This window comes from Fukomys damarensis, unplaced genomic scaffold, assembly GCF_012274545.1.
Source record: "Fukomys damarensis isolate Sample0158 unplaced genomic scaffold, DMR_v1.0_HiC HiC_scaffold_7, whole genome shotgun sequence".
NCBI classification, from domain to species: Eukaryota; Metazoa; Chordata; class Mammalia; order Rodentia; family Bathyergidae; genus Fukomys; species Fukomys damarensis.
The window spans coordinates 37,162,784-37,185,076 of record NW_022900919.1 but is presented as its reverse complement, the minus strand read 5'-3'; the positions used below and the strand labels follow the sequence as shown (position 1 = coordinate 37,185,076).

The 22,293-nt window shown below is 38.7% G+C and overlaps 1 protein-coding gene across 7 annotated transcripts in view; it reads left to right on the top strand.

The window, feature by feature from the left end:
• Positions 1-22,293, top strand: part of Plcb4 (phospholipase C beta 4) — a 289,629-nt gene that overhangs the window by 214,859 nt on the left and 52,477 nt on the right. For 5 of the 7 annotated variants that reach the window (XM_033761185.1, XM_033761186.1, XM_033761180.1 and 2 more), the window contains 8 exons: positions 5,051-5,086; positions 7,684-7,825; positions 8,776-8,860; positions 9,212-9,336; positions 11,089-11,140; positions 12,569-12,671; positions 14,186-14,350; positions 16,693-16,897. In XM_033761185.1, coding sequence (XP_033617076.1) covers positions 5,051-5,086; positions 7,684-7,825; positions 8,776-8,860; positions 9,212-9,336; positions 11,089-11,140; positions 12,569-12,671; positions 14,186-14,350; positions 16,693-16,897 — 913 coding nt within the window. The remainder of the gene's footprint in view (positions 1-5,050; positions 5,087-7,683; positions 7,826-8,775; positions 8,861-9,211; positions 9,337-11,088; positions 11,141-12,568; positions 12,672-14,185; positions 14,351-16,692; positions 16,898-22,293) is intronic. The other 2 variants (XM_033761187.1, XM_033761184.1) reach the window with 1 other exon arrangement.

Genomic DNA, 22,293 nt, shown 5'->3' with positions numbered 1-22,293 from the left:
ACCCAACAGCATCCTGACCTTGGCTGTGGAACTGTCCGCACCCCTGTCCAAATGTAAGACTTACAGTCCTGGCCCCCACCTGGGCGGTTTCTCCTGTTCTCTTTCTAGAGAAGGGAGTTTCCCCAGACCCCCGAGTATGGTGGAGAGGACTCTTACAGTGCAGAACTGGCCTGACTCCTCCATGGCACTGCAGGGGTGGTGGTAGGGACACCTCACACATGCTGTCAGGCCCACTGCCCTGTGACAAGTGCTACAAGGCTTCACCAGCATCCCTCATTCCCTGGGAATTTTCTTCTATCTTCCTTTCTCCTGGAAGTCAGTTCCCTCACTCCTCCCTGTATTTCCACAGTGTCCTAAGGGGCCGTCACCTAACCACTCCACTGCCTGCTTCCTTCAGGGCTGGGTCTCACCTCTATGCATCTCTCCCTAATCTTAAACTCCTGTGGGCGCAGTGCTCTCCTTCCCTTGGCTCCTCCTTGCAGACACAGGACATCTATCTCTGAGGAAGGGTAGGAGGCTCCCGGCTCTTGACTCCTGTCTTGTGGGGGCAGGGCCCATCGAGCCCTCAGGCCTTGGCAGGGGTCTGCTTGAGTCATCCTTCTCCTTTTGCTGCTGCCTCCTCTGAGTTGAGGTAACTCTCAAATTTAGCCCCACTTTCACACTGTTTAACTGAAGATCTAGCACAGAGAGGAAAAGGATCCTGACTTCCTCTTCCAGGAAGCCCTCTTCCTCTGTTCCCTGCGTATCAGGAGGGGCCAGGGCCCAGGGATGTGACAGCCAGGCCCAGCACTCCCAGGCCACATGGCCTTGGACCAGTTGTTTCCCTGCTCTGAGCCCAAGTTTCCTCCTCCAGGTGGAAAGAACAGAAATGTGCGGGAGACTCAGAGCAGCTCCTAGGGCTGGGTGCAGAACAGTTTCAGCCCAACTTCTGCCTTATCTAGCTGTGTGCCCTGTGGCCAGTGTTTTAAGCTCTCTGATCCTCACTTTGCTCATCTGAGTGAGAAGATTATGAACCTTGCCTCCTAAGGCAGACAGAATGGTGCCAGGATTCTGAATAGGATCTGGATCCTAACTGTCCATGTACCATCCCTGGCTCTGTCTCTTTTCAGCTGTGTGGCCACAGTCAGTATACAGAGTCTCCCTGGGCCTGAGATTGCAGCTGTCAGTGGAGTGACAAAAGCCTCACAGGGGAGATGAGAGAGTAAAATGAGAGAAAAAAAAAAGCTATTTCCAACCACTCAGCAGAGAACGATAGTGATTAAGTAACCACTATTTTTCAGGCACAGCCTACTCCATAATCACTTAAAAGGTAAAAACACACTTGTTTCTTACCTTTAGGTGGCTTATAGTTTATATATATATATAAAGTTATATATAGTTTATATATATATATATATATATAGTCTGCTATAGTTCAGGGGAAGCACAGTAGTCAAAAAACAAGTGCTATTATAAAAATAAAATGAGTACTAAAATGTAAAACAGTGAGTTGGCAGGAAGAAGGCAACTAGACCTCAAAGGAGAAAAATAAAATCGTCACATGCAGAAGTAGAAGAATAACTTTCTGTGTATAGGGACCACAGTAATAACAACACAGTCACGTAGAGTAGAGTATACAGAATAAGGAGTGAAACCAAAGTAATGGGGTGCAGGCAGGAACTAGATGATGAAAGACTTGAGAGGATAGCATAAGAAATTAAGAATGTAAGTGAAATGTAAAGCCATTGAGAAACTCACAGAAAGGGACAGTGTAGCTGAGTTTTAGAAGATTGTAACGATTTCCATATGGGTACTAGTTTAGAAGGAAAGAAGCACATTGAGAATACGCTGTCACTAGACCAGAAACAGCCCCTGATGAGAAGCCAGGACAGTAGAAACAGGGGGCACTGAATGGTTCCAAGGGGTATTAAAGAAGGTGACGTGCACCCAGAACCCGGCGGAATTCATCTGGGCATTGAGGCACGGTGAGAAGCAGCAAGATGACCTTCTGGAGTCCTTGTTTGAGAAACTGGGTTCTATTTCTCAGAGTGGATAAGACTGGACAAGAAATAACTTAGGAGTTTCAAATAAGATAGGTGATCTGATAGTCCAAGGAGGTGCCAACCACTGACAGACATCTGTCTCTCTGGGCTCATTCCCTGTCTACTCGTGGGTAAGTTACTCAGCCTCTCTGTTCCTTAGTTTCCTATCTACAAAATGAAGATAGTAAAATGTACTTCATTGGGTCACCAAGAACAGCAAATGAACTTAAAATAGTGCCTGGCACATGGTAGCACCTATGAAAATCTCAACTGCTGATTTATTATCATCCTTTTCATCTTTGTTTTCATTTTTATCAGTAGCATCACCATCACCTGTATCTAGAAGAGAGATTTAGCTAGAGATATAAGTTGGGAGTTCAAGAGATCACATTCTTAGCCATAGAACTAATAGGATGATCTGCAAGGAGAAGGTACCTAAGTAGGTTCTTTGGAGCCCTAGTTAAAAGTGAGTTTGCAGGTGAGGGACAGAAAAGAAGTACAAAATATTGCCAGACAAGTAGGAGGCAAATCATGCACCAAGGAAATCAGAACAGTGTTAAGAGAAGGCCTGTGCGGTCGAGTGCTCAAATGCTATTGAGTTACTAAGATTCAAGAGTGACCATTGGATTGGCAGAGTGGTCACTGGTGACCTTGAAGAAAAGCTTCAGTGAGATGCTTGGGGTAAAGGGGCACCGGAGCAGATGTGAATAAGTAGAGGCTCTGTTTTTGAGAAGATTTCCTGTGAAAGGGAGTAAGGAGTAGGCTGGTGGCTAAAGGAAACTTGAAGACTCAAGGGAGTATTCTTTTTAGGATGACTGAATCTGGAGGCTGTTCAGAAACTGTTGGAAATGGTACAGTAGAGAGGCAGAGATTAGACTTGCAAATGGGCGAGGGAGAGTAAGTCTCTTCAAGAGGATGGGACAGATGGGACCATGGTGACGCAAAGGTGTGGTCTTTGAGAGGCGCAGGGTTAGTTGCTTTGTTAATGAAGTGAACAGGGAGGTTGGTAGATGAGGTAGATGGAGATTTTAGTGGTGGGAAAGTTGGAGAGTATTTGTCTGATAAATGTTGATAAATGTTGCCATCTCTTCTGATGCAGAGAATTATGATTTCTGGAGAATCTGGACAGCTACCAAGTTTCAAAGAAGGTCGCTGTACTACTACATAATAGCTTCATTAACATTGTCTTAGTCAGTTTGTGCTGCTACAACAAAAATATAATAGACCGATTTGCTTAAACAGCAGAAATGTATGTCTGAAGAGCTCGGGATGCTGGGAAATCCAAGATCAAGATGTGGGCCAGTCAGTTACTGATGAGGGCTCTCTTCCAAACTGTATCTTCACATAGTGGAGAGAGAATGAGGATGCAGCCTTCCTCTCTGTCTTCTCAGGAGAGTACTATTTCCACATGAGGGCTCTCCGTGACGCAGTTAACTCCCAAAGGCCCTACCCCCAAATATAGACCCCCCCATGGCTTAGGATGGGGTTACGATTAACCCATTATGAGTAGAAAATATCATAAATTAAAATGCATTTAATATATTTACCCTGGCAAACACGGCTGAACCACAAAATATGAGGTGTGATAAAAATACAGTATATATTTAAATTTTTTATTACAGTAAAACATACATTGTCATTAATCCCCCTTAAAATATGCCCCCCTGCTTCAAGCACCCTTATGATTTGTGCCACTTTTTGGACCAGTTCTGGAAGTTCTCTTTCATGAGTGTCTTTAGTTACACTGCTCTGGTTGCCTTAGTGTCCTGAATGGATTCAACATGTTTGTCTTTCGTGGTCATTTTCACTTTGAGGAAGAGCCAGCAATCACATAGTGCCAGATCCGGGGAATAATGTGGGTGAAGACACACTGTGCTGTTTTTAGAAGTCTGCCTTTCCACTAGATGATGCCCAGCATTCAGCAATAGCGTTCACTGAATTCTTTTATCACACTTCATAAAGATATTCACAAAAGATGGCTTCCAGAACTGCTTTGGAAAGTGGCAAGGACTATGGGCTAAGTGTGTTTAAAGCAAGGAGAAGCATTTTGAGGGGAAAAATAGCTATGTGTCTCTTATTGCAATAATTTTCTTAATCTAAAGAGTCTGTGTTTTTTGATTACCCCACAAGCTATAGAGCAGCAGCTGTTCACCCTATTGATTGTGCGGCTGACTAGGAGCTGTGACTTTCTGCCATAGCCCAGCACTGCAAGCGGGCCTCATACCACATTTTATTGCCAGTGAGGCAGGAATTCAAACAAAGTTGAGTACAGTTTCTACTGCATACAAATCACTCTTGTAACACCATAAAACTTGAAAGATCATAAGTCAAGCCATCATTAACTTGGGAATTGTCTGCACTATCACTTTGAGGATGAGGTTCCAACCTTTGAATTTCGTAGGGATGTAGACATTGGGTCCACAGCAAGAGTGCAGAAGTGAGCTCCGAATGACTGAAGACTGATCACACTGCCTTTTGTATCAGGAGAGTCAACTACATTGATTGCCCATTTCCCAAGCTCCCAAACTAAGTCACTACTTAAATTATCGCAGTGAAGCAGCTAAGTAAGTGAAAATCCGAAGCAAAAGAGGGAAACAGCTTTAAGATGAGCTTTTCTGGAGTACAGTGATGAGGTCATCATATCTTTTCCATTCTTTTTGTTTTTTTCCATGGCTTTGGAGCTTGAACCCAGGGCTTCACACTGACACATCCACAGCCCTCTTTTCATTTTTTATGTTGAGACAGAGTTTCACTAAGTCATTAAATTGCTGAACTCAAACTCCCAGCCCTCCTGCCTCAACCTCTCAAGAGTGCTGAGATTACAGGCATATACCACCATGCCCAGTTTATCTTTTCAGTTCTTGCTTTTTTTGCTCATGGCTTTATGTCATTGATAATTTCCCATGTTTACAAATAAAAAGAATAACACATATAATATATTTATTTTAAGAATCCCATACGTTTGGCTCATAAGTCTGGAACATTGCCCTTTAGAGAAGTAAACAAATCATTTTCTTTTTCTAATTTAGACTTCAGATGACCTTGAACATGAGAACAACAAAAAGGTAACAAAATAATTCTCTTGAGGATTTTTGCTTTCATTAGGGAACACTCTGTATGTGGCCCTCCAAAATTTAACATTTTGTATAAAGTGTTATTGTTGGCACTTTATTCCCCCCATCACCAGTGGGTGTTTGGTGGTGGGGCTTAGTGCTTAGATATTATGTTGCAAACTTAATTCACCCGATTGCCTATAAGCATTCAAAGGAAATAATTAATTACCGTGATAAAATGATTAAATGCTGATGAAAGCACAAGAGTAGGACAGGTGAAAAATTTTAAAATAGGTACCTAATGCACCAAGGCATTTTCTTACTTGGAATTAGAGATTGTAGTTCTAGCACTGGGCTACATAATCATCCATATATTGAGTTTGAAATTTAAAATGACCTCAATAGGTCATTAGACCACATTATAGTGAAATAGAAAGGTGATTTTGGTTCTGACACACTGGCATCCTGAAAGAGATCGTTAATTAACTGTAAGTGTAAGCTGCATACCTTCAGGGTTTTTTTTTTTTAATTTGTTAGACATTAGCTGTATTGTAATTCTGTACAAGGTAAAGTTACCTTTTCATTTTCTTTTACCTCTTTAAGATTTTTCATGACGATTACAGTGTCCGAAATAAATGCATGTGGTAACAGAGACTGTTCTCTGGCAGAAACGTGCCTTTTCCCTTGAGTCCTATGCTTCAAAAAATATAGGACAGGAAGTAAAAAGGATCCAAATGTGATAAGTGTAGGTACCAACTCCCAACATTGCAAACATATTAATGAAAAGGGGGGAAAGAAGGAAAATAGAGCTTTCTGTCAGTGGAGTCTTACTGCATTTGCAGTGAGACACGCTCTTCTTACTATCTGAATATTCAATTCAAAGGAATTATGGTTAAATCTGATCACTTCCTCTCTCAAAATATTGAAACGCTCTTCTCATAGAGTAGAATTTCATAGTTAGTGGAGCCACAGTGAACAACCTGACTGACGCTTATTGCTATCTTCTTGAACCCTTAAGGTCTCAGGCTTCTCGCGTGATGAACGGGTCGCGCTGTGACCCTCACATTCACACAGTGATATGTTTGTGAGTGCAGCAGTTTATCCTGGCGCCCAGCACCTAGAACTGGTGTTTATTTTTGTATTATATCCTTCAGTATATAAGAAAGAATAGAACTGGACTCTGCCCTTATGTGTGAGGGTAGGTGATGGGGGTTGGGACATACAAGGAAAATGATAAGAACAAAACCCAGTTACATTGTTTGGTTATTTATCTCATGTTTTAATTGATGAAATCAGTGTGATTTAGAATGCTCAGAATATTAAGTCATCAAAGCGAAACAAATGGTCTGCCTGTTTGTTAATTTGAGGGTTGCCTGGCACGACTAAACAATTGATTCGCTTAGTTTCAATTTGTGCAGAAAATGGAGCTTTCCAAAGTTCTCAAAAATATATTCTGAAGATTGTGTTTTGCTGCCATTGCTGTTGTAGGTTTTGTTAATTTTGTTCTGATTTCTCAAGAAATCAATAAAATAATGTGTTTTTTTCCTCCGTCCAAAGTAACACAGTTTCTGGATGGTCTGTTGTAACAAGTGATCAGGTTATTTTAAGAATAAGTGCTTTAAAAAGATATCATAAGTCTCTATTTTTGTTTTTGTTGTTGTTGTTTATTTTGGGTTTTTTTTTTTTTTTTGAGACAGAGTATCACTATGTACTTCAGGCTGTCCTTGAACTCACTTCGTAGCTCAAACTGGCCTCAAATCTGCAGCGATCCTCCTGCCTCAGCCTCCCAAGAGCTGGGATTATGGTCCTGCACCATCACACCTGGCTTGCATAACCACTATATTTGTGGCTGAAATTCTAGAGCAATGGTCCTAAAAAGTGTGGTCCCCAGGCTGGCCCATCACTGGCACCTGAGAACTAGATGTACAACTGCAGATACAAGGGCCTCACCCAGACCCACTTTAGTGGAAACTCCAAGGGTGGGACACAGGGATCTTCTTTTGAGGGGAGGGGTGGAAGGGGGATTCTGGGGATTTAACTGAGGGCTTTTGCACTGAGCTATATCCCAGCCATTTTTATTTTTCTTTTGAGAGGGTTCCCTAGGTTGCTAAGTTGCTCAGGCTTGGCTCAAACTTGCAACCCTCCTGCCTCAGCCTCCCACAATACTGTAGTTATATGCATGCACCACCATCTGTGGCTCCCAGGAATATTTTAACATACCCTTGTGATTCTGATGCACGCTAAAGCTTGAGAGTCACCATTTCTTATTATATGCCTCAACCTGAAATATGAATGCTTGTACTGCTTTATGTGTCCCATAGCATTGCTGTGAGGCCCCAACATAGTTTCCTCGGCATTTTAAAGTCCATCGGAAATCTAGCAATGTCCTAAACATGTAACATAAACTGGATATTTTCTGACTGCCTCCTCTTGCATTAATTGGAGCTGTCATAGACATTAAGTTTTTAAAATTTCCTTCCGTCTAATCGAGGCACAGAAAGGTCTTTTACCTTTGAATTGGTGTGTGGAATTTATCCTCGGCAAGGAAGCCTGCAGCCTGAGTCCTCCTGGAGCCTTCAGCTCATCTGTCCTCTGCCTTGTGCTCCCAGGGCCTGGTTACTGTGGAAGATGAGCAGGCATGGATGGCGTCGTATAAGTACGTAGGTGCTACCACTAACATCCACCCGTATTTGTCCACGATGATCAACTACGCACAGCCTGTAAAGTTTCAAGGTTTCCACGTGGCAGAAGGTAACACCAAAGGTTAAATGCAATGGTCTTTTTTGTCTGCTTCTCTTTTGTTATGCTGCTGAGCTCTGATTTGACTTGTTGCCATTTTTCCTTTTAGGCATGAAGATCACTCCACCTAGTTTCGTTTTTAATTTTAATTATTTGCTTACATTCATTATGCAGACTAAGGGCTTTCACTGTGGCATTTCACGTGTGCGTATGTGGTGCTTTGATCATGCTTGCTCTCCTTTTCTTACCCTCCACTTCATTTTTGGCTCAGCCCTTACAGCCATAGGTCCTTGGCATGTCGTAAGATTGTGTTGTCATTTTCCACGTTGTCCACACGGTGGCGATGAGAGACTGTGGACTTGTTAGCCTCTCGTGCTTCACAGCTTGCTTTCCTTTTCTTTTTTCCAAAAATTAATTTATTTTTTGATTGTCTCATACTTGTGCAAGTTTATGAGCTATGCTGTGCTGTAATGTCGGGATTCATGCATACATTTGACAATTAGTGGATACCCGAGACCTGGGGGTGTAGGGCTAGCGGGATAGAGGGAAGCATGTCAGTGGGTGCGATGTTACAGTGAAATGGGAACGATAAGCTCCGGTGTCCTACGGCGCAAGACTTCCTTTTAACCGGAAGTTGGTCTCTGAAACTATAAGAAATATTTTAAGAGTTTTCAAAATCTTTTCTGTGCTGGAGAAGTCATCAAATTCGTACTTCGCGATTGGCTATGGCAATCAGAGTGCAAGTAATTTGTTTAATGACTCCAATTTAATTCGGCACACTTTTATTTTAAATCAGCCATCTCTATCTATGGGATGTTAAAGAAAGTAGGAGAGACGGACATGACCGGGTAACATTACCCGATAATGCCTTATGATTTCAGATGTGATTATATTTATTGCCTGCCCTTCTGGGAGGATTTGGTGGCAGGGTTTCTGAATGCATCTTTGCTTTTCTTTTACAGAACGGAATATTCATTATAACATGTCGTCTTTTAATGAGTCAGTCGGTCTTGGCTACTTGAAGACACATGCAATTGAATTTGTAAAGTATCCTTATACATTAAATAGAATGAGACGTTGGTGCAATTTGGTTTGGCAGGAATCTCTGAAATAGATCAGTGGCTAATACATAATATTGGTCATAGAAGCAATAAAATAATATACATGGAAGACCCTGGCAGCAGAGCCAATCTTCCAGATTTGCATTGTTTACAGAATCCACAGGGTGAACTGTGATTTTTCTCGTAAACATTGATAAGTGTAAAATTTGTTCTGTGTTGTCTACGTGTTTGTCATTGTGGGCCTACACTGCTGTTATTTTACTTCCTTGTTGTTTATTTAGCTCAGCTGCAGTACTCTTCTTTTTGTTTTTTCTGATGACCTTAATAAGTCACACAGTTATAACAAACGGCAAATGAGTCGCATTTACCCCAAGGGAGGCCGAGTTGATTCCAGTAATTACATGCCTCAAATTTTCTGGAACGCTGGCTGCCAGATGGTTTCGCTGAACTACCAAACCCCAGGTAGGAGCCCACGTCCAGCGACACTGAATTTCACTCACGAGAACACTTGGACAGGGTGGTACTGGGATCTCCCATCAGTTAGCTTTAAGCATCTTTTTTAAAAGAAAGCAGACATATGGCAAGCAAAACTGTTTTCTTGCACTTATATAATGGTGAGAAATCAAAATCCCCAAAATAGAGCAATAAGACAGTGGTAGAAGACAATATATTTTGATTTAAATTGAAGTTCCTTTCATAAATTCCATTACCCCCTATTCCAAAGTAGTTCTAAATTTTCTTCCATTTGGATCAAACTTGTTATGTTTCTTTCCCGGTGGAGAAGGGAGCAAAAAGAATTTCAGTATCTTTGTACAATATCTAGGAGTTATTCTCCTTTGGAAATGACCCAGGCCAGAGTGAACATTCAGAGAATATCAATGACATAGTAGCACCGCATTATAAAGGGACAGAATGTTACAGAGTAAGGTCCCCTAAAATGGCCTGTGAAGAGTTACATTAGGAAGTAATAATCTATAAGCTAATCCTCCAAAGTGTACTCAGAGACAAGTTTCTAACATATAATTTTTCTTTTTATTTTCCTTGAAAGACTAGTAAATTTTTATAACAAACTTTTAGAAGTTTTCAACATTTCTTTAAGAGCCTGAGATCACAATAGTCAAATTAGAGATAGAAAAATAGAATAGATAGAATGTCGCATAAACTTTTAATTTATGTGATTAGTTTTTGAAAATTGGTAACACAAAACCTGAAAGAAAAGAAAAGAAAACAAAACAAAAACCTTTTTCTTCTTCAGTTCTTTGAAATATGAGTGTAGCTCCCATATTTCTCAGTTTGAGGACCCTTTCTAGGGCACCAAGCGTAATACAGGAATCCCCCTGCACCTTGTTCCGTGTACCGAAAGCCTTTGCCTATTATTCCTTCCGCTAGAGCGTAGGTGCCACCTCCTGGGGAGCCTCCTTCCTTTCCAGAAGCTCCCCCTACAGGGTCACCATTGTGTGTGCTGGCTACATTAGATTGTGACCGGGTATAAGTACATCCCAAGTGTTTCAAGAGTCGCAAGGAAAGTGCTATTTTTACTTACAAAGGGATCCGGTTATGTTCTTAGTTGCCAGTGAATCTGTCATAGGAATGACAGGATCCTAAAGCCATTAAATCACTAGAGCTACTTGTAATCTAGTTTAGAATGTCAAGACTAACCACATTTTGAAGAAGAAAAAAAAATCCATCTGTTTGCCCATTTATTTTGCTGATGAGAAGAAAGAAAAATTTTAGTTACGTGCAAGAGAAAAATTAGAAGCCAGGCCCTGACAGTGGCAAGCCCACTAGAAGGTTTCCCTAAGTCTCACACTGAGAATAAGTCACCAGTTTTTCTATGGCCCTTACCTCATTCATTTTTAAATCTTTTGGAGCTTTGTGGGTATCTTTAGGAAAGGTACATTCATACCTTTCGAAGGATAGTGGAGTCTCTACCCTCAGTACTAAAAGAACAATCATGACTTGTGCATTTAATCTAGTTTTTAAAGCAGTTCTAGGATGATATTTATGAAAGTACATTTTATATTTAATTTAAATTAAACATGAAATCATTTCTACATGAGAGTTACATGTTAAACAGAGCCGGGGGTATCTTGCACTGTTAAAGGAGAACCTTTGGGCCGAAGAACAACCTCATTTCCATTGTTTAAAATCACCCTGTCTGGATCTTCTTTGTTCAGGAAGATGAGATGCTAAATTGTTTTTGTCTTTTGACAGATTTAGCGATGCAATTGAATCAGGGAAAATTTGAGTATAATGGATCGTGCGGGTGAGTAATGTGATTTAAACTGTTGTCACCTAGCTTCATCTCCATACTACAGTAATAATAAAACTGTGTCATTTTTAATTAGGAACTGCTAAATGTAAGCTGGGTTTGAGAGATGGGATAGAAATGAATGAAACCCCTAGATAGATTATATTTGCAAATATACACTCTTCATCTGCCTTGTTTTTACCTAAACAGATTTTTTTTAAAAAAGTTAGCAGTTCATCATCCACACGCTGTACTTTAATTCCCTCTTTAATAGTTGTGTTTTTTATATCTGGGGTAGGTAATGATCCCTGCTCATATTTGGACATTAATTGAAGACATAGATATTAAATATATCTATTTTTCATTGACACCAAATATAAGAATGAATTTCGTTTCATATAAAATGAAGTTGTAAGTATCACACTGAATTTAATTTAGTTCAGGTGGGAATAAATCTTTTTCTTCTCTTGACTCTTTTCCATGACTTGTAAATAGACATTATCAATAAATAATACTATGAATGTTCTAGTTTACTTAAATAGTTCTGCCAAAACCTGTGAGCCCAGAAGTGAAATAGGAAATATAAATTCCATTGACATGCTGAAAAGTCAAAGGAAAATATGAAGTTAGAATTCTATGGAGATTAAAAAAAAAAAAAAAGGAAAAGGAAACCTTGATAGCCATTTTTTTCCATGCTTCTTCCCCAAACAGCATATAAGTAAATAACCCTAGACCACAGCTCAGAGTCTCTAGACTCATTCAGGGGAGTTCTGTAAAAGATTACAGTCAGGAGGTTTTTGATGGTGACTCACCTTAATTTTTAGCACCCAAGACCACCAGTCAAAATACAGTTTTTTAGCAATTGTGATCTAGAAATGGCTCTTCAAAGTGCACACTTTGTACCTCTGCCTACTTGATGGACGGTCATCTTCCAGTGTCCCCACCCCCCCCACACACACACAAGAAAGAATGCTTTTTCCTCAGTCACCCACCAGGTACTTATCTGGAGCATGTACTACAATTTCTTCTGTTGTGTGCTTTGAAAGAAATAAAAATTACGTAGTTTGGAAGAAAAGGGTGAAGTACATATTAATCAGTGACTTTGCAGGATTCTTTCCCAAACTGGATTCTGCCTGGGCAGAGAAGGAAGCCCAAGACTGGCTAAGTCAGAAATGACTCAGGGGCCTGCCTAACATTTTGGTCAGAAGAGGGTTCTTCATTTCCCTCATTAAGTTCTTCTTGTCTCTGAATACAACTGACCCTCAGAGGCAGGTGTGACTGATCATGGCTCTTCAGGTCTATTCAAAAGGGGAAATCAATCTCTTCATCCTTACAACCCTTGACCTACCACTAGCTGCTAAGTTATAGGTGGTGACCAAGTTGTATTCAGATTGTGTGTGTTTGAGTCTTTATAAAGCGTCTTCTGTACTTCTGTGCTACCAGCTACCTTCTCAAACCAGACTTCATGAGGCGGCCAGATAGAACATTTGATCCCTTCTCAGAAACCCCAGTGGATGGAGTTATTGCAGCCACGTGTTCAGTGCAGGTGAGGCCTTTTGCTCATCACAAATTTTGCAAATATGTACACAAGGGACCCTGGAAAGTAATGACTGCTCAAATGTGTAATGACAAGTTACAAGAGCTATGTGTTCTTTTAGCTCTGTCTTAAAATTCCCCCATTTTTTTCTGGGACATTTTTTTTCACAGGTAAAATTACGAAAGATTTTAGGAGTATTCTATCAAAAAGTATGTATTACATGATTACTACATATAAAAATTCTAGAAAATGTAAACTAGTTCTGGTAAGTCAGTGGTTGCCTCTGGACAAAGACAATTATAAAAGGGTCTAAAGAAAGCTTAGTGGTTATGGAAATATTTATTATCTTAATGGCAGTGGTGTTTCACAGATGTGTCCATGTGCCAAGACTGATTCAGCTGTACAGTTTAAATATGCACAGTTTATCGTATGTCAGTTTTACCTCAAAAAAGCTGTTTCAAAAATTATAACTATTCGGTGTTGTTTAAAAAAACCTATTAGCTGTAGTCATTTGGAAAATACTCTAGCTTTTATAGTAGATAGCTTTTGACACTTGTCTTTACAAAAATTGCTATTACCTGACTAATTTCAATATCATCAAAGAAAAACAGGCAAGTTTTAGCGTTGTTCTTCTATGTGTCCCTTCTCTATGTGTCCCTTTTAGAATTCAGTAATAAGTACAGCATGATCGAATTTCAGAACTACACAGGGACCTTAGGGACTCTCAATCTATACTTAATTCTGTAAGTATGGACACTTTTAGGTGAGATGAAGACATGATGGACACTCTATATTACTATGACTCATGTATTTGCTTCATTCTTTTAGACAGCTTTAGAAGGCAGCGTTACAGCGAAGTGTGACAGCTTGGCATTCCAGCCAAGTGTAATGGCTGTCCAAAGGTCTCTGGAGTCGAAACTGAGGGCATTCAGAAAGATGGAGGAACGTTTCATGATGTTGGAGGGCCCAGAGGAATTCACACTCCAAAGTCTGAGCCCCGAAATAGAAGCAACCTTATATAGAGAGATCTATGGGGTAGGGAAGTTGGGTTCATGTGCCGGGCAAACATGTTTATAGAAACAGAACAATGAAGTTAAACAGAACATCTTGAAACGTTGGGTAGGAACATCTTGCAGCTTGTACTGTTACATTTGCAGTTAGGACACTTGAACAGTACATTACTTGAACCATTACATTTTCAGTGCAGATAGTTTAACAAAACATCTTATGATTCCTCATGAAAACGTCAAGGGGGAATTGGGAGCAGACAAAGGCCTGCTATGTTGTACACTATTTCCTTATCAATAGAACTTCTGACTAAAATTATTTTTGTCTTTATGTATAGTTGTTTCCCAATAATGCACTGGTTTGGTAAATAAAGAATACCATATCCATATTTTCATTGTTAATTGAACTCCCCCCCCCACAGGAGAACCCAAAATTTCTTATTTCCTGATTATTATCTGCTGATGATACTTACACAGCGTTCACATTTGCTTCATTCTGTGTCTGTGTTACTGCAGGTCATATCAGGGCAATTCTTATCAGATAAGAAAATTGGCACGTATGTAGAAGTAGATATGTATGGATTGCCAACCGATACCATACGCAAGGAATTCCGAACGCGCATGGTTATGAACAATGGACTGAATCCAGTTTACAATGAAGAATCATTTGTATTTCGGAAGGTAGGACCTTATCAGCCCGTCAAACTCACTCTGACTCAGTACATAGATATGACATGATGCAGGAACCGTTATTCAACTCAATGTCTTTTTATCCCTTTCTTCCAATGGACAAGTTCTGTACCTGTCATAATTTTTTTGGCTCCTTCTCCCCCTGGAGGTACCCATCTTCCAGGTGGCATTAACTAGGCTGTGGGATTGCAGCTACCACTGAGGATGTCTTCTCCCAGGTAGATACCGTCATAGACACCATTAAAAGTTTTTTTTTGTTTTTTTTTTCTTCCCTGGAAACTTGCACTGCTTCTTTAGCCAAGAGGTCAGAAAATCTGCTTTATCCAAAGGTGAGGTCAGTAACAGTCATCATATGGGTCAGCTGATACAGTCGTGTCCCTTTGGGAAGTGTGGTACCTTTTGTTACAGGTTTTATTCTTCGTGTGCAGTTTCAGTGTCTTACCTTGTTCTGCTGATACTGTCAGCTGGTCCTAAGAACAGGCACAATCACTCCCTCTAACAGTCACTTTTAATCATTTTCCCTTTTTGTCTCTCTTGTCAATTTGAGATACTTTGAAAAATCTACAAGTTGACAGTGTTGTCTACATGAATGTTCTTTTTTCTTTATTACCTATTCTGTCATCTTGACCAAAATAATTCATTGCTTCTTCTTTAGGCCAGGTTTGCCAAGTGGTTCTGTTCCATGAATATGTCATGCAACACAGATAATTGGCTTCCTGTCTAAATGAAATAGGGATTGGCCATTTCAGTACAGTGTAGCTGACTTACAGAAATCAAATTCAGAAAGATTGATGTAGAGTGAATAAAATAGTTTAAAATTTAGGTCCATGAATATCATGATCCATGCACGGCTTATCATCACCTGCTCTACTCCTTTCAGAATACAATGTAAATTAATTGTGACTGGTCTCTTTTTCTTCCTGGTTTTTCTAATTTGTTGTACCAGGACCTAGAGTTTGGTATAGTGTTCTTTGGCAGAATGAATAATCACTAGACACTTCATAATTTTGAAATCCAGAAAGAAATTCAGAATGTTGAATTAAACATTCTTTATTTGTGATGAATAAAGAAGTACCAAACTTTTTTTTTTCTTTTTGTATAATAGCTCTGGCACCGGAAGCTAGATATTAATTCTGATTCCTCCACTATTGTTGAAAATAACCTTTCCTGATATTGATTAATTTAGGTATATCTTCTTTGTCATTGTTGTGTTTGTTTTTCTGCACTAATCTTGCAAGGCAAAGCCCAAGCTGCCCATTCACAACATGAGGAACAGAAGTGAGGAAAGGTACCTGGATTTTAACTAGACTTCCTTTCCTCTTTGTAAGATTGGAGTAAAATTATTACTTCCAGATGCAAATAGGCAAGCAAGCATTGTCTAGCTTTAGACACAGTACTCAGTTCAGCCACCATTTCCTGGTTATTCTTAGGCAATAAAAATGCATTCCTGACTAAATATACAGGATTTTTCTTTTGTCATATTGCTACTTTGAATAGACATTTTGCCATCTGTACTCAAATATTATGTTCATTTATTCAATTAGAACATGGCAGCAGTGGAAGTCAATTAATGTATGTTAATATTTCAAAGTATATCAGTGTTTCTTGGGATCAAATCATAGTGATTGATGTATCCAATGAACTTTCTATTTAATATCCTCTCCTGTTTAATATTCTAAAATGTGTCAGGAACTACAGAGGGCAAGAAACAAGGAAAATCCAAAATTTTTATAAATTGTCTCGTATACATGAAGCATTTTTTCAAAGACACATTTCTTCTTATTTAAAACAGGTACCTACAGGGCTGGGGATTTAGCTCTGGTTCTGGCGCCTGCCTTGCAAGTGCAAGGACCTGAGTTTGATCCCCGGTACCACCCCCCCCCAAAAAAAAACAGGACATCCAGATGTCATAAGCAGCCTAGGTAGTAGACAGATCACAGGCTTAGAAGTCAAGGGCTCCAATTCCCAGGCCCTACTCTGTCGCTGACAATCTTTGTGTTTAATAAAATCATTCAATTTCTTGAGCTTTCCTTTTTCTCACCCATATCCTGAGTTGAAATGGGGAAAAGTGATAAGGATTGAAGTCAAAAATCTTTAACATCCTTTCTATGTAACATTTCTAATGAAATGAAACCTGTTCTGATGGTCTTTCTCAACACCTTGGGTTGTTGTAGTTTGGACAGTACCCTACAGGAATGCAAATGGATTGTGGACTTATTTTCACCATAAGGAGGGATTTAAGAGTAGCATGAATTTGGTCCATGTTCCTAGAGTACTGGTTCTTGGAAGCAGAATTACAAAAACCAATGAAAAGCCTCATTCCTTGTTTGCAGGTAATCCTGCCCGACCTGGCTGTTTTAAGAATAGCAGTGTATGATGATAACAACAAGCTGATTGGCCAGAGGATCCTTCCATTGGATGGCCTCCAAGCGGGGTATCGACACATTTCCCTTCGAAATGAGGGAAATAAACCTTTGTCACTGCCAACAATTTTCTGCAATATTGTTCTTAAAACATACGTGCCTGATGGATTTGGAGGTAAGATACACACTTAGGTTCAGAAAATGATATAGATAAGGTCCTGAGTTACAAGATTCTAAAACATTTTGCCTATGCTTTAAAAGTAATAATGATGATATTTATTACCCCCTGTGTTGGAAACCTAGCCTTGATGAAATTAAGGATAAATAACCTTGAATCTCAGAGGTAGAAATGAAAGGGCAAGACTAGATTAGTTTTAATGTCTGTTCTTATTTTATATGTTATAATTCTATGTTATTTATCAAATTTTGCAAGTACATTTTTATGAAGGATATACTTACTTATACCTCTAATAAAAGTGAGAAAACAATACAAAATCATATTAAACTTAATTACCAATATGCCTGCATTTTGTTCCAAATCTGCAAAGAATTTTAATTTCTTTTGAAATTCCTAATTGTCATCCACATTGACTTTGCTAAGGCAATCAGTGGGAAAAACCCAAACCAGACCAAGTTTTAGGGCTTTGCTTACACCCAAATAGATGAACTCTTTTTTTTCTTTTCAGCTTTAATTGAGTTTATTGGTACATTTTAGGGATACAGTACAGTTACATTCATTGTTGGGATCTTGTACCTCTACATGGCAAGTCTTGATTCTCATTTTTTCCCCGTACCTCTGACCTCCCTTCACCCCTCCTCCCCTCCCCATCTACAAACACTTTATTTTCATCTTTTCATTATCTCACATTTTTTTCTTTTCCCTTTTTACTCTTCCCCTACCCATCACACCTTCCCTACACTTTTAGCTCCTTTGTTCCCATTTCTAAATGTCAGTAATCTTATTAGAATCTTATGCATTGTTGCAGATTATTTACACCAGGGAAACTATTCGGTATTTACACATGTGTGACTTATTTATTTCACTTAGGAGTATATCTTCAATATGTATCCATTTTCCTATGAATGAATCTATTTTCTCGTTCTTTATGGCTGAGTAATATTCCATTTTATAGAAAAACCACAACTTCTTTATCCAGTTTCCAACGGATGGGCAAATAGGTTGTTTCCAAGATTTAGCTATTACAAACTGTGCCGCTATAAACATGGGTGCACATACTTCTCTGTGATATGATTCTTTTAGTTCTCTTGGAAAGATACCCAACAGAGGGATGGCTGGGTCAAATGGAACCTCCAGTCCAAGCTCTTTGAGGTATCTCCATATTGATTTCCATAGTGGTTGCACTAGTCTGCACTCCCACCAACAATGGAGGAGGGTTCCTTTCTCCCCACAACCCCGCCAACATTTGTTATTGTGTGATTTCTTGATAGCAGCCATTCTTTGTGGGGTGAGGTGGAATCTCAGTGTTGTTTTCATCTGCATCTCTCGAATGACCAGTGATGTGGAACATTTTTTCATATATTTTCTTGCTGCTTTCACTTCTTTGTATGAGAAATGTCTGTTCATTTCGGATGCCCATTTTTGGATCGGGTCTTTATATTTGGGGGGACTGATTGTTTTGAGTTCTTTATATATCCTTGATAATAGTCCTTTGTCTGAGGTACAGCTGGTAAAAATTTTTTCCCACATTGTAGATTGTCTCTTAGTTCTGCTAATGGTTTCTTTTGAAGTACAGAAGCTTTTTAGTAAGATGAGATCCCAGTTGTTGATTCTTTCTGCTAGTTCCCGTGCTACTGAGGATTTGTTCATAAAGTCTTTTCCTATACCAATGTCTTCCAGAGTTCTGCCTAACTTACTTTCCAGCAAGTTTAATGTTTCTGTTTTAATATTTAGATCTTTAATCCATTTGGATTTTAATTTAGTGCATGGCGAAAGATAAGGGTCTAATTTTAATCTGTGACAGGTTGATATCCAGTTTTTCCAACACCATTTATTAAAGAGGCTATCTTTCCTCCACTGAGGATGGTGAGCTCCTTTGTCGAAGATGAGGTAGCTGAGTACATCTGCATTTGTTTTTGTGTCTTCCAGTCTGTTCCATTGATCCTCAGGCCTATTTCTTTGCCAGTACCATGCTGATTTTATCACAGTGGCTTTGTAGTATAGTTTCAAATTGGGAATTGTTACACCTGGTGCCATGTGACTGTTGCCTATAATGGCTTTTGCTATTCTAGGTCTCTTGTGGTTCCAAATGAATTTTTGGATTCTTTTTTCTAGTTCTGTGAAATATAGTGTTGGAATTTCAATTGGCATTGCATTGAATGTATATAGCAGTTTCGGTAGTATGGCCATTTTCACTATGTTGATTCTTCCTACCCAGGAGCAGGGGATATCTTTCCATTTTTTTATATCCTCTTCGATTTCTTTTTTCAGAGTGCTGTAGTTTTCAGTGTAGAGATCTTTTGTTTCTTTTGTTAGATTGATTCCTAGATACTTCATTTTTTTGGATGCTATTGTAAAAGGAATTTTTTCCCTTATTTCTCTTTCTGTCTGTCTGTTATTTGTGTATAGAAAGGCTATTGATTTTTGGGTATTCACCTTGTATCCAGATACTTTACTGAATCTGTCAATTAAGTCTAGAAGTTTTTTGGTGGAGTTTTTTGGATCTTCAATGTAGAGTATCATATCATCAGCAAATAATGATAGTTTAACTTCTTCCTTTCCTATCTTTATTGCTTTAATTTCTTTCTCTTGTCTAATTGCTGTGGCTAATGTTTCCAGAACTATATTGAAGAGAAGTGGCGATAGTGGGCATCCTTGTCTTGTTCCTGATTTTAACATGAAGGTTTTCAGTTTTTGGCCATTCAATATGATGTTGGCTGATGGTTTTTCATAAATAGCCTTTATTAAATTGAGGTATAGACCATCTATTCCAATTTTTTGCAGGGTTTTTATCATGAATGGGTGTTGAATTTTATCAAATGCTTTTTCTGCATCTATTGAGAGGATCATATGGTTTTTGTCCTTGACTTTGTTAATATAATGTATTACATTCACTGACTTTCGTATGTTGAACCACCCTTGCATCTCTGGAATAAATCCGACTTGGTCATGATGGATGATCTTCTTAATAATCCTCTGTATTCTGTTTGCTAGTATCTTATTAAGGATTTTTGCATCTATATTCATTAAGGAGATTGGTCTGTAGTTCTCCTTTTTGGTTGTATCTTTCTCTGGTTTGGGAATCAGAGTGATACTTGCTTCCAGGAATGAATTTGGAAGTATAGCTTCTCTTTCAATTTCATTGAAAAGTTTGAAGAGTAATGGTAGTAGTTCTTCTCTAAATGTCTTGTAAAATTCAGCAGTGAATCCATCAGGGCCTGGGCTTTTCTTTGTTGGTAAGTTTTTAATTACATTTTCAATTTCACTGATTGTGATTGGGGTGTTTAAAATGTTTTTATCTTCTTCGTTCAACTTTGGTAATTCATAAGTATCTAGAAATCTGTCCATTTCTTCTGTGTTTTCCATTTTATTAGAGTACAGGTTCTCAAAGTAGGTGTTCATGATCCTCTGGATTTCTTTCGGATCTGTTGTGACTTCGCCTTTTTCATTCCTAATTGCATGGATCTGAGCCTTTTCTTTCCTTTTTTTGATAAGATTAGCTAAGGGTTTGTCAATTTTATTTATTCTTTCAAAAAACCAGCTCTTTGTTTCATTTATTTTTTGTATCGTTTTCTTAATTTCAATTGCATTGATTTCTGCTCGGATCTTTATAATTTCCTCTCTTGTTCGAGCTTTGGGTTTTTCTTGTTCTTGTTTTTCTAGGAATCTAAGTTTCATCGTTAAGTTTTTTATTTGAGCCCGCTCTGTTTTCCTAGTGTGGGCATTCAATGTTATGAATTTTCCACATAGAACTGCTTTCATTGTGTCCCAAAGATTCCTGTATGTTGTATTGGCATTCTCATTTATTTGTAAAAACTGTCTAATTTCTTCTTTAATTTCCTCTGTAATCCATTGATTGTTTAGGAGAGTGTTGTTCAGTTTCCATGTGCTTGTGAAGTTTCTATAGTTTCTTGTGCTATTGATGTCTAGTTTGATTGCACTATGATCTGATAATAAACAGGGGATGACTTCAATTTTTTTGCATTTATTTAGACCTGTTTTGTGAGCCAGTATGTGGTCTATTTTGGAGAATGATCCATGTGCAGCCGAAAAGAATGTATATTCTGGTTTTTGGGGGTGGAATACTCTATAAACATCTATTAAGTCCATGTGTTCCAAAGCTTGGTTCAGTTCTATTATTTCATTGTTGATTTTCTGCCTAGTAGATCTGTCAATTTGTGATAGTGGGGTATTTAAATCCCCCACTACAATTGTATTAGTGCTTATTTGGTTTTTCATGTTACTTAATATTTGTTTTATATAGTTGGGGGCATTTATATTTGGTGCATATATGTTTATGATTGTCAGCTCTTCCTCTTGAATTGTTCGCTTTACAAGGATGTAGTGTCTTTCTTTGTCTCTCTTAATGAGTTTTGGTTTGAAATGTACTTTATCTGAGAATAAGATTGCTACCCCTGCTTTTTTCTGGACTCCTGACGCATGGAGAATTGTTTTCCATCCTTTCACTTTCAGTCTATGGACTTCCTTTTGCACTAGGTGTGTTTCTTGTATACAACATATTGTTGGATTTTGCTTCTTAATCCATTCTGCCAATCTGTTTCTCTTGATTGGTGAATTGAGGCCATTAACATTGATGGTTACAACTGATATATTTTGACTTATTCTTGTCATGTTTTTGTCCATTTGTTGACTCTTTTTACTTTTTCTCCCATCTCCTTTTAGTTTCTTGCCTTGCCTATTTGATTTGGTCTGTTGGGCCTCATGTTATTGTGAATTTCGTTGTCCTTTTCTAGGATATTGTTTAGAATTCCTTGCAGTGCTGGTTTGGTGTTCATGAAATTTCTCAGGTGCTCTTTGTCGTGGAAGTATTTTATTTCCCCATCTATTTTGAAAGAGAGTTTTGCAGGATACAAAAGTCTAGGTTGGAGATTCTTTTCTTTTAGGACTTGGAATACCTCACTCCAGGCTCTCCTTGACCTAAGGGTTTGTGTTGAAAAGTCTGCTGTGATTCTAATGGGCTTTCCTTTGCAAGTGATTTGTTTTTTTTCTCTTACTGCTTGTAGTATTTTGTTTTTCTGTTGGATTTCTGGAATCTTGATTACTATATGTCTAGGTGTAGATTTTTTTTTGATCATGGCTAGTTGGAGTTCTATATGCCTCACTTATCTGTATGTCTAATTCTTCCCTTCTGTTTGGGAAGTTTTCTGTCATTAATTCTGTGAAGAGCTTTTTTATGTCATTTGCGTTTTCTCCTGTGTTTTCATGAATTCCTATCAGTCTTATGTTATTTTTCTTTGTATCGTCTAGGAGTTGTTGGATTGATTTCTCATAATCCCTTGCTGTTTTTAAGAGACCTCTTTTTTCCCCGGTCACTGACTGTGATCCTATCTTCTATATCTGAAATTCTATCTTTGCAATCTTTTATTCTGTTG